Below are 12,523 nucleotides of genomic sequence, written 5' to 3'. Positions count from 1 at the left end.
ACTTGGTATTTGATGTTGTTTTCCAAGTCTAGCATATGGCCTTGGGCATGTAAAGAGAAAGGTGCAGCTGGATTGTTTCTTTGGCACCTTGGCAGCAGAACCTCAATTAGTCAAAGCTGTACTCCTCTCCCCTACTCAGACCCCTACCATCAAAGTCAGTAGAGTGGCCAAGTTTGCTGTGATTTGCCCATTTGCTAAAGTACCTGGCAGAGTTACCTATGAGCTCATGGTCCCCACGGCAATCTTTCAACACAAAACAGTAAACAAAGTGGTTGTTGTTGGTTGTACCTCCTCCACAGCCAGATGCCATACAGGTAGAGCATTCACTGTGAAGGGGCACTTAACCAGGGACCCATTGACTGCGTGACTATTGCCTGAAAAGGTAAGTGGCAAGCTCCTGCCATAGCACCAAAATTACGGTCAAAGTCATGATACTTCAAGCTGTCTCCTCACCTAGAAAATGGAAATAACACCTGTACCAAGCTAAGGATGTTTAGAGGATCAAATGAGAATGTGAACAGTTCTTTGTAAGCTGTGAAGTGATGGACACATCAGCTGTTATCTAAGGAGTCAAAAAGACCCGGGTTCATATCCCACCTCAGACACATCACTTAATCTCTGTGCCTCAGTTTCCTCATCTGTATAATAAGTACTGTAGCCTATGATCTTATTACAGAAGGACCAATGATAACTCAAGACATGAATGTCATTCTCATGACAAAAATCTCATCCCTGAATCACTTGGTAACAAATGTGAAATTTATTGCACGTAGGACAAAGATTACTTCTTGCTTCACCTTCCACCCTAGACCAAGTGAGTACTGTTCAGAGACTGCTGAGCTATTTGCTTTGGAAAGCAAATCCCTGGATGCGGGGTTAGAGATTCTTTCCTTTCAGGGTGGGAAGCTTCTGATAATCAACATTTACCATCAGGCTATTTCTTGATAGCCTTGAAGTTACATTAAACTCCTGAGGGTCAGAAAAGGCAATTGCTTCTTTTCTCCCCGTGCCCTCCCCCCACCCCCATTTAAACGGGATTATGATTTGAAATCATCTGTACAGTATGGTAAGAAATCTTGGAATTCCCTCCATTGTGCTAATGGTATTTGCCACTTGAGCATGAAGCAGGCTTCAGCTTAGTCTAGTGAAGGCCTTGGGTTTTGTAGCTGTTACTCACAAATATTACAGGAACAGAAGTGCCAGAGATGAAACAGATTCAAGTCTAAAAGCCAGCTGAGAAAGTTTCCAGGCAACATCTTCAACTAGGGAGAAAATACTATAAACTATAAGAAATTGGTAGTTGATGCTGAATTTGGGTTATATAAGGGGACAGGGAACTAAGGTCGTATGGGGAAAAAGCAGCCCACTAATAATGTTCTCATGTTAGGGAACACTAATGCCAACCCTGTGGCTAAAGAGAAAATTTAGTCCCTAACTTCAGAGCCCATTAAAACTACATGATTTGTTTTATGAGAGATGAAGCACCATACAGGAAAGACAGTATTTAGGGGAAGGCAGGGGTCATTCGGTAAAGAGTAGAAATGCAATGTTCTCAATCCCCACCCCTCCCCTCCCCCCAAAAACCAAGCAAACTGGAGGAACTCAGCTGTTTCATATTAACAATCCAACAGAGGAAACTCCATGTACTTTTCCCTGTCTGGACCAGTGGTGTTAAACTCAAGTAGAAATAGGGACCACTAATCTGTAGAGAAGGCTCCCTGCAGGAAGCATATTGACTTAATTTTAAAATGTAATGTTTTCTATGTTTTCTTGTATTTTTATTTTGTTAACTATTTTCGGATTACATTTTAATCTGGTTTGGGCCAAGTCTGGCCTGGGAATGTTCAACATCCCTGATCTACAGAAACATATTCTCCCATCCAAAGAAAAATATTCCTCCCACCAAGACTATAGTGTTCCAAGAGTGACGCCCCATAGATCCACCACCCACCAGAAGTGACCAAGGTAGCTATAGATGGCTGGCCAGGGTGGTAAAATTTAAGAGTGATTTCATTCATTGTAAAGCGACCAAAAGGACCCCCCATAAATAGGACTATTTTTCATAAGTATATGAACTGCTAAGTCTCCCACAACAGTTTAGACTTCAATGACACATCATAGTACTGACTGAGGTGACCCTGGGTTTTTACTCTAAAATGATCTAAATTATCTAAATGATCTAAAATGATCACTTCTAAAATGGCCATAGGAAGATGAATTTTTCACTTAATAACAATTATCTAATCCTATCAACCAATTCAGAGAGGGACTGCAACATGTATCAATCCAGCAATGGTACAATGAATGGGAAGAAAACAGAATCTGTAGTCAAAGGATGTAAATTCAAATCCCAGCTTTATCACTTATTACTTCTATGACATTGATAAAATCATTTTACCTGAGGTTTTGGTTTCCTCTGTAAAATCAGAGAGCTGGACTAGGCAACCTCTAAGGTCCTTTCCCACTCTACATCTATGACCTTTGGAAATACCAACACACTAAAGCCAAAGAAACTTGAAATTAGAAGGATTTAACTGCTTCTAAGCCATTCCCCTTCTTCCCCCACAGGTTTCCTGTTTTTGTAAGTCCAGAATTCAAAAGACAACTTTACTGATTATTCTGCATTAATGGCAATAATCAAGTAAACAAATTTATTAAATTCAACAGCAGGTAACCTTCAAATAAAATACATTTAAGGGGAAAAATAGTGTAGACACCAAAGACAAAATGTGTAACAAGGTAACAAACATATTAAAAAGGGGCCATTTGAAGAGTGCAACAATGCAGAAAACACAAAAGGTAGCTTTTCAACAGTTTGTATAACCTTGAAGTAAAGGATACACTTATCAAAAAACCATTAAAAATACATAAAGGTGGAGGATTACAACATTAGTGATAAACTAATCAACCCAACAGATTAAGGCAAGTTGTTTGCAGGACTAATCTGTCCAAGCCCTGTTGCCTATTGCTTCAAATTTCCCTTTGAAACAAAACTGTGCCCATTAGTGCAACAGGTTAAGAAGTGAGTGACCATATAGACCCAAGGGATTTGTGTGGCAGGGCAAGGGTGAGTAAGATGACAATGGCTTTGGGAAGGATTTCTCAAAAAAAAATGTATTTATCAGGAATGAACTGCAGCAACTTCTAAGTAGTATCCTTTGGAAATTTCCAAGATTTGTGGGGGGGTTTTCTGAAGAGTTTTGTCTTCAAGGAGAGGAGAATGAGGGGGCAAAGAATATCATCTACGGAATGTAGGGTGGGCTTTAGAGGAACGGAGGAAGGCCTGTAAAAAGACCATGATAATCCAGCATCTGGATCAGAAACAGGACCCTAGAGTTACCTCAATTCTGTTCATACCTTTCTGCAACAACTGGTGCTCCAACATGAGGTTTTGTTCCAAACACACTCAAAGCAAAAGCTGCTATTCCTCAAAGAAAGGTGGCCCTGGAGGCCAGGACACCTTGAGAACCACTGACTGGATGCTCCAATTATAGCATAGCAAGGGAGATGAACAGTGGGAAAGCTTCCCCAGAGTTCACAAAAAAGATGGATAAAAAATGAATAATCTTTTGTTGGGATCCAGTGGATTCAGATGAACATATTTGAGCAGTCTAGTCTCATCATTCTTCTCAGTCAAAATACTGATGAACTCCCCTAAGGAAAGGCCTATGTCAGTTACTGAGAATCTAATTCAAAACACTACTGCCAGCAGCAACAGGGCAAACAGCAAAGCAAGGAATGGATCAAAAATCAGCTCCCGGCCTTTATCTTACATTTGGCTCTACCTGTGTGTTGTCCTTATCAATCTATACACCCAACTGTTAAATATGGCCAGTCAGTAATATTGCTCTTCTCCATGACACAGGATTGGTCCTGCTTTCAAGCAAAAAGCTTTCAGGATTGGTCACCACTCCCAGTAGACATTTTTGCTGTAACTAAAATGTACTATAAACTTTCCAACTTCAGAGTAGAAAAACTGAATATAAAACATAAGGTTGTAAAAACAAATCAACCAGGCCTCACACCTATGAGCACCCTGTACCCAGGGACAAATTTTGGCACCACCATCTGGGAGGTCAGCAACATTTCAGATAGCCTAATACTGCAGTTTAACCTTCCTTTTCAGGAGGTTAGAGTGTCCTTCTCCTAAGTAAGCATAACACTGAAAATACTGCACATCTCAAATGAGATTTTTCTGGGTCAAGGAATGTTGCACATTGGTATTTCCACTTAATTCCAATCTGTTTCCAACACAAGCATATCACCTTCCAACCACTAATGGTTAAAACATGTTCGTTTATCAGAATTAGTAGGTGTGGACTCCTGGTCTCAACTCACACACATGGACACAACTATCACAAGAAACGTGGGCAAGCCAGGATGCCTGGCCTAAAATAAGTAGTATTCTATTACCCAGGAGGCAATGTATTCCAATTGTGTCCCATTTCTTAGGAACAAAGAAGAGAGAATAATCGATGCCAAAGCTTCCTCTTACACTAGTGTCCTAATAAACTAAGGAAACACTAGCTCACAGATAGAAGCAATTTGCGAAAAGCAAGTTTCCCAATGTATATTAATTTGTTGTAATTGGCCACACTCAAAAGTTCCTAATGATTTCTAAATTACCCTGGTCTTACATCAACTTCTGGCTGTTGCTGTTAAACTACAAGGTTGTCTCAGTGTTTGCAGCATCCCAATGCTGTGCATATACACGCTCTATATAATTTTTCCTTATTCCATAGAAACAACTCAGCCATTACACAAGCTCATTTTCAGGTCAGAATTAATAGCAATGAACTTTTCATTTCCAAGAAGAGGTATCGTAACATAAAAGCCTATGCTTAACTTTATTCATGACCACAATCAATCCAGAGCTAATACAGACACATCTTAACCCCTTGCTTTACAACAGGGACACAAAGTGGGGAGGTAGGAACAGCATGTACTTAACACTCCATTTTCTGGCTCATTTGCAATCTGAACTGCTTTTGTGTTACATTTTTATAACGAATGGTTCATTAAAAATATTTTTTTTAAAAATGGCTCCTCTGAAAAATTTCTTTTTTTATTTAAAATAAAAACCAAACCCATAATACAGTACATCTATACGGAATGCCTTCTTCTTAGGCTAGTAAAGGAATCCAATGCCTCTAAGGTCTAGAGGATTCTTATGACTTCCCTCACCCCTTTTTTAACTGAACTGCTGTTTGTGGGATGTGCTGAGCTCTGCTCCCCTAGAAGCAACCATGTCTGCCTGCCCAAACAATGCCTGAGACTGCACTTCAAGAATTAGGAACTGTAAAACAAACTGAAATGAGAAGAGTCCTCTGGTCTTCACTCTAGCACTTTCAGGCAAAGGGAGTACTTTTTCAGTCTTTACGCTGCAATTAAACCTACCAAACCTGCTGGGGCAACCGAAGGCCTTCAGTGAAGCTGGCCTCAGCTAAGCATCTCAGCTGTGGCTAATCTAGGGAAATCAGCCAAATTCCCTTCAGTCTTACAATAGGCCTCCAATATCACCTATTCACTTTGTGGTAGTTTTAAAATGTAGATTTTTTTTCCCTCTCTCTTTTTTTGAAAGGGAAACTTGTCAAGTTCAGGGTTTTAAAAACTTACAATACAAAATGGGTTTAAGTTCAATAGAAAAACATTCACTGCAGAAACTCCACAAAACATTATTCCTGCAAAGATGTAAGTTCAAGCTCTCTATAGAGAGGGTGAGAGCTAGAAATGAACAGACCATGCCCAAGCCAAAGGATGTGCAGCACATGGGCAGAAAATGGGCTTAAATATTAAGAAATAAATTTTACTATAAAAGGGCATAAAAAAGTTTTCACTTGACAGATTCTCTTTTGAGTAAGTTCAAAAGCATTGGACACAGATCTGTACACTGTTAAGTCCCCAGTGCCATCCTCTTTTTCCTTATCAAATTAATTTATTAAAACATAAGAGATGATCCCTCCACTGGGATTAGGTTTGGACAAGAAACCAGTTCCTCATGGCCCAGTCTGGGAGATCAGTCACCCTAAGGTTTATCCCAATATATCATAAAGATCAAGCAGTACTATTTTCTGGGCAAGGAAAAAGCTAGAAGAATCCATCCCCTCTTTTATGAAAATGGTCCAGATTCTCATTCCAGAATTCAAAGGCTCCATCAACAGTGTTTAAAAAGCCTCCTTCATTCCACACTCCCACCTCCCCCCACACACTCTGCACCCTAAAGGCTGCTTTCCCTTTTACAAACCAGTTTAAACAGGCAATGAACCTAAGAAATTTCAGAGGAGAGGAAGGGAAATTTATGTAAACCTAAACAGTCATCACATCACCCCAAATGAGCCCAACATTAAAAAAAAAAAAAGATAATAAATAACTCACTGGGTCAGGTGACAACATTGCTGCAGCAAGAAGGGAGAGGGCATAAGAGTTTTAGCCATTAAACACACTTTCAAACATTTGTTTGGCAGCATTGAGGCCAACCTGGGCTTCCTGCACTTGCCAGACAAGTAAGCTGATGATACTTGAGAGATCAAAATAAAAATTCAAGCAGAGCTCCATACCACAGTTTTCCTTCAAGTCAGTTGGCCAGTGGGCACGGAGTTTGCCAACCATAGGGAACAGAACCTTTGGCTCCGAGTCAAATAAAAAAAAAGGTATTTCCACTTGGAACATGAAAATACAGCAACTTCATCAAAGACAGAAAACTATCAAAGAGGTCTACTTCCAGCAAAACTGAGGTAGCACTGCTTTCTCTGCATTTGACGCTTAAGTGGTTTTCAGTACAATGTATTAGAAACCGCTCACTTGAATGACAGGCACAGCATGTCGATGAATAAACTATGTAATGCAATGGGTGAAGGAAGGAATGAACAGGGAGAAAAACTTAGGGTTTCTAATGAATTAGTTTAAAACAGGATTTCACCAGACTGCAAACTGTTTTCCTTTGTTTTTAGAGCTTCAAATTGTCTGGGAATTAACAACGCACAGTGGTTAACAGTTAACACTGCTATTCAACTCTGTGTAAATCTTGTAAAATAATTATTACAACCTAAATTCAACCATGTAAACAGCACTACACACAGTACAGACCTGCCCTGAAAAATGTAGTATGCAAAACTGAGATCTGGCACTGTATCATTTTGTAATGTTAATTCAACCTAACCCTCTCCACCCCCCCCAAAAAAATCTAAATTGTGCAAGAAATGGCAGACTCATTCTATCTGAAGGCTTTAAAAAAATTACACAACATGTAGCCAGGGTCAAATATTTCAGGACCAAAAAAAAATGTTTAAAAAGAATAATCAAAAATGAAGAAAGTGCCTAAAACATGATACAGCATTTTAGAGCCCTTTCAAATACAAGGCAGAGAAAGGTGTAAAGTAGAAAATATCCGGATCCTCAGTAATTTCCAGAAAGTTCCAACTTCTCCACTGGCTGAAGGATGACAGACAGCAGGTGGTTCTGTCATGGCTGCTCACACATACTGGTAAGTCTGCTCCTCTTGACACAGGCTCTCTGTGTCTGAAGTTGTCAGACATTTTGATTCCTCTCCCTTTTTCCTTCGCTCCATCTCCCATTCCACAAAGGTATCAAAGAGACTAGGCCAGGCCTCATCTTCACTGTAGTTACTGAGGTCGGGTCCGATCACCTGAGTAAAGTTTAGGAACATGTTCCATGTGTCCCGGGAGATTCCCTTGACTCCTGAGGGATTCTCTGTTAGGAAGTGTAACCACTGGTCCAATACAGGGGGGTTGTTTTGGGTAAAGACGAGCTTCCAAAGGGCAATGGCTATTTCCCGATGCAGTGACCTCTGCCCTTCTTCAGAGTCCAGGCCAAACTGAAATGTAAAGCGGTAGAGATCCTTGAACTTATCCTCCTGCTTGGCTTCATTTAAGAGACTGGGAAAGCGAGCACAAATTCCATCAATGCTGTCTGCACTTATGGCTTTGCAGCCCTCAAAAAACTCCTTCCTATAAAGGGAAGTAGGAAAATAGGCATCAAAACACTTTCAGATTTTCCATTAATGGGTCAATTCAAGAAAGCTTATTTTAATTCAATGCATATTTGTTAAGCAAGCCAGAATGGGGACACAAAACCCAAACAAAACAATCCTTGCCTTCCATACTAGGCAAAAACAGCATATACGTAGATAATGAGCAAATACGAATTATATACAAAATACGTACAAAGTAATGAAGAAGGGGTAGGAAACATGAACAATGGGAGTCATCAAGAAAGCTAAACGCTGAATTACAGGCTTCTGCAAAGCACAAGTGAGAAAGAAATGCATTGCCAAAGTGCAGCTTAGTCTGATTGAGAGGGGAGATAGAATACTGTGTATGAGGAGTATCATGTAAGTTGGTTCATTTGGAATATCATGTGTTTGAGAGGGGGTAACATGAAATCAGCCTGGAAAGTCAGGTCGGAGTCAAATAGGGAAGGGCTTTAAAGGGCAAACCGAAGCTTTGCTTCATCTCAGAGACAATAAATTGCTGCAGCTTCTTCTGCAGAGCAATGACATGGTCACACTTGCGTTTTTAAGATCAGTTCAGCAGCTGTGTGGAGGATGGAGTGCAGAGAGGATGAAGTGAAAGCAGGAAGACAAATTAGGAGGGTATTGCATAGCTCAGGCAAGAAGTTATCAAGGGCTGTGATCTTGAAAGGAAAGACTATTATTTGCCTTTGTCTGAATCTCCAGTGCTTAGCACAATGCTTCACAGATGCTCAGACACTGACTGGCCAGCCAATTGAAGGCAGCGGTGTGAGTGGAAAGAAAAGGATATATATGACAGATGGGTTTTGTCAACTGATCAGACATGGGGATTGAGGGAGAGGGAAGAGCAAGGTTTCAAACCTAGGTGACAGTGGACACTCTTGACAGAAAAAGGAAAGTTAAAATTGAGTGGAAATGTCTGGAGATCAGGAGAAGATAAAGACTATCTATGCAGACTCAGAAGTCATCTAAATAGATATGCTAACTATCCATGGGTACTAATGAGGTCACCAAAATAATAGAGAGGGAGAAAGGAGCAAAGGAGAGAGTACATAGATGACAATTCTGGCTGAAGAAACTAGGAAGAAACAGTCAGGTAGATAATGGGTTTTCATCACAAGGAGACAGTCAGAAGAGTCACCATGGCCAAGATCTTGTTTGCTGGGTATTGGCTCCCTGGCAATTGAAAGATCAATTAATTCAGAGCCTCTGATGTGAAAAGGAATGATTCTTCATTTTCATTCAGATCTCCTGAAAGGTTAGGTGTGGAATTAGTATTGTGAATGAAGTCCTTCAGTACACTTTAATACAGGGAAGTATAATCTTTGAACAGTCCCATATCCCATAGGAATATTATGAATAGAGAGCACGGCAAATACTACTACGGATATCCTGGGGATGGAGGATGTCATTTTGCAGTTATCCCTACTCCTGAAGGGATATGAGGTTAGTCTACCACCACTGGTGACAGCTCTCAGGAGAAATAATCTCCAGGAACTAGAGAATAAAATATGGCCATTCTCCCTTTCAGAAACTACAAATAAGCTGCTCATTGTTGGACTGGAGATTTAAGAGTTGAAAGGGACCTTAGTCTGGGGAACTTGCCACCTAGTTTGAGGGAAGTAGGAAAGGACAGAAAGAAAGGGAGGCAGGGAGGTTGATTAAAAACTATTATATGCCAGGCACTGTACTAAGCACTTTACAATTATTATCTCATTTAATCCTCACAATAACCCTGGGAGAGAGGTGCTATTATTACTCCCATTTTATAGTTAAAAGAGACTTGCCATGGGACACATAGCTATTAAGTGTCTGAGGTCAGATCTGAATTCCAGTCTTCACGTCTCCAGGCCTGGCACTCTATCCACTGCACCACCTAGCTGCAGAGCTGATAGTGGATTGCTCAAAATTACAGAACATTAAATAAAAATTGTGTCCAGTTGGGAAAAATACCAGCACAGAACTGAGCACCATTCCATCTTTGTAGACCTGTGAGAAATTAGACTCTACTGGTTTAATTTTTGAGAATCTCTACTCTCTGAGGCACTTATGAATTATCATACTTTAAAAGGTAAGACGTGTATTTGCATTGGAGAGAATAGCATGAGTTCACTAACCTTCAGTCCTAAGCTTCTTCCCAATTTTAGGAAATCACTGAGACAAAATGATAAAATGACTTGCTCATGACCCTATGGCCAGGAAGTAAAAAACTAAACTTGAATCTAGATCAAACCCATCACATTCCTTCTGCCTCTCTATAGTAGCTCCCTTTAGTCCCTCCTCTCACCCTCCCCACCCTGTAACCCCAACAAAATGTACTTCTAACTAACCTTGTGAACTTGCACATGGTAGCAGCCTGAAACTTCCAAGCCAAGACCAGTACTTTAAATTCGGTGGGATCAACACACAGATCATTACAGAACCGCTCCATGCCTTCCTCCAAAATCGCCTCTTCCCGCTCATCCTTGTAACGCCTAAATAGTTCCTCCATCCTCTGCAGGGATGACTCCTCAGTGTTGGACTCAGGATCCCGCCTGGCATCTCCAGATGAGGTTGGAAATTGACATGACTCTGAGGCTGCCTCTGCCTTCTTGGTCCCATTGACAAGGATGTCACCACTGGGCTTCCCACAAGTTGGTGTGTGGTCATCTCGGTGGCTCCCACTGCGCTTACTGTGGGATTTGCCACTGGGATCCCGATCTCCATTTTTGCTGCCTAACGTAGACGATGGATTCTTGCATTTGGTGACACACTGGCCCATGGTGCAGGTGGCCCAGTCTTTATAGCGGCCGCCTTCTGATTGGACAGCCTCTCTGATGCTGGCCAGCGTGCCTCAACATTCCATCGACAGGAAACAAACCACCTGGAAACAATTTGAAAAGTCAGTTGTCTCTATGTATGGGAAAAACACAGCAGAAAATCTGAAAGACATAGAGTGTGCTAAGGACCATCCCACATGGAATCTCAACAGGTATATTGTTTCTCCTCAACAAGCTAACAAGCAACCAAATGAGATACTAACTGTTTATACCAATCACCACATCTATCTGCAGGCCAGTTTTGCTGCTTTACCTTGTAAGTTTTTCTCTCAGTGGCTACGGTACATTAGAAGAACTAATAAAGGAAATTCCCAAAATTCTTACTGTAACATAAGTTACAAAGACGTTGATTCATGTGTAGAATTCATCAAGGAAGTCTACTCCAACCTAGAAATATTCCAGAGGAAATAACCAATGTGCCAACTCTACAGTATGTATGGATATTATTTGGGCTTTAGTCTGCAAAGTAACAAAAAGTCCAAAAGATTTCAATTATTAGGATTATCTTGCAGGCTCTAACTCTTTAAATATTTTGTATTTCTTTCTTTTTGGGGGGGGGGGGAGGGTAAGCCTGAGAAGTAGGAGGAAAAAGGAACTGTCTACAGTCATAGAGAATACGGCTATTTATAAATTCAGACAGGTGAGATCATCATGTTCATTGGCATGAAGTCCCTGCCAGGGTACTGGGGAATATTAAAGTTAGTTGTCTGTCTTCTCCTTCCCACACAGTGCTCTCAACCACCCTGTTGCTCAAAGCCCCCCATTATAGGAATCTACCCAAGTCCAAAGAAACTCCTAGGCTTTATTTCTCTACCCCATCCCCCAATTCCTGTGCAGTGAATCCCTTCTAGGTGTTAAAGGATTTATATCTGTTTAAAGTAATACATACTAAAGTAGGCAGGGTAGATAGATTCATTCACCAGGCACATCAGGCATATTTCCTTTTTTTTTTTTAAAGGATACTAGCTAACCCATGTGTATTTATAACTGGTAAGATATGTGAGACAGGGGCAATTTCTCTATGCTCCTAGCCTACTTTGTCAAGAACAGGCACAAGTAATTGATACACCCCAGTTCTAAAAAGGTACCAACCTCTGTGCTAAATGCAACCACTCAAAACATCACTTTCAGAATGCCATATCTAGAACCTGCTCTTTTAAACTAGACAGGGAACAAACAGGTACTTGATGAAAAAGGAGGAAGCCCATTTAATTAGATCTAAATTAGTGTTTAAATTAGCTCAATCCTCTTCAGGGGTCAAAATGACTGTACCATTCATAAGCAAAAGCTCAAGGAGGATCCTAGTTGCCCTCAACTTCAACATGATTCAAAAACTGAAAACCTACTTTCTGTACAAGACTGTAACTTCATTGTTTCCTGGAAAGACAGCCTCCTCAAGAAGTGCCTGGATAAACACAGCTTTATTTGTATTCCTTATGGACAGCTTTCTTAAGTAAAATAAGTTTAAAATAAAGACTACAATAACTCCTTTTCCAAGTTAATCACATCAAAGTATCTTCCCCTATCCTCCTGCTATGACATTATAAGACCAGAAACATGGGTATATATGTCTTCTACCAGATGACTGAAAGAGCTCTATCTTTCCTATGTTTCTGAAGTCAGAGTAAAAAAACAATGTTTTTTTGATGTAGAAAGCCTTGTTTTTGTGGGGTGCAGGCATGGGGACAAGGTGGTTAAGTACAGTGTACAAACA

General features: G+C 40.5%; 1 protein-coding gene across 4 annotated transcripts in view; it reads right to left on the bottom strand.

The window, feature by feature from the left end:
- Window positions 1-2,624: 2,624 nt before the first annotated feature.
- Window positions 2,625-12,523, bottom strand: part of DCUN1D3 (defective in cullin neddylation 1 domain containing 3) — a 33,836-nt gene continuing 23,937 nt past the window's right edge. For all 4 annotated transcript variants that reach the window (XM_072597950.1, XM_072597947.1, XM_072597949.1 and 1 more), the window contains 2 exons: window positions 10,321-10,853; window positions 2,625-7,967 (listed from right to left, as the gene is read on the bottom strand). In XM_072597950.1, coding sequence (XP_072454051.1) covers window positions 7,472-7,967; window positions 10,321-10,751 — 927 coding nt within the window. In that variant the 5' untranslated portion in view covers window positions 10,752-10,853 and the 3' untranslated portion in view covers window positions 2,625-7,471. The remainder of the gene's footprint in view (window positions 7,968-10,320; window positions 10,854-12,523) is intronic.

This window comes from Notamacropus eugenii, chromosome 3, assembly GCF_028372415.1.
Source record: "Notamacropus eugenii isolate mMacEug1 chromosome 3, mMacEug1.pri_v2, whole genome shotgun sequence".
Classification (NCBI taxonomy): domain Eukaryota; kingdom Metazoa; phylum Chordata; class Mammalia; order Diprotodontia; family Macropodidae; genus Notamacropus; species Notamacropus eugenii.
The sequence above is the reverse complement of the archived record's forward strand: the minus strand, read 5'-3'. Positions and strand labels throughout refer to the sequence as shown.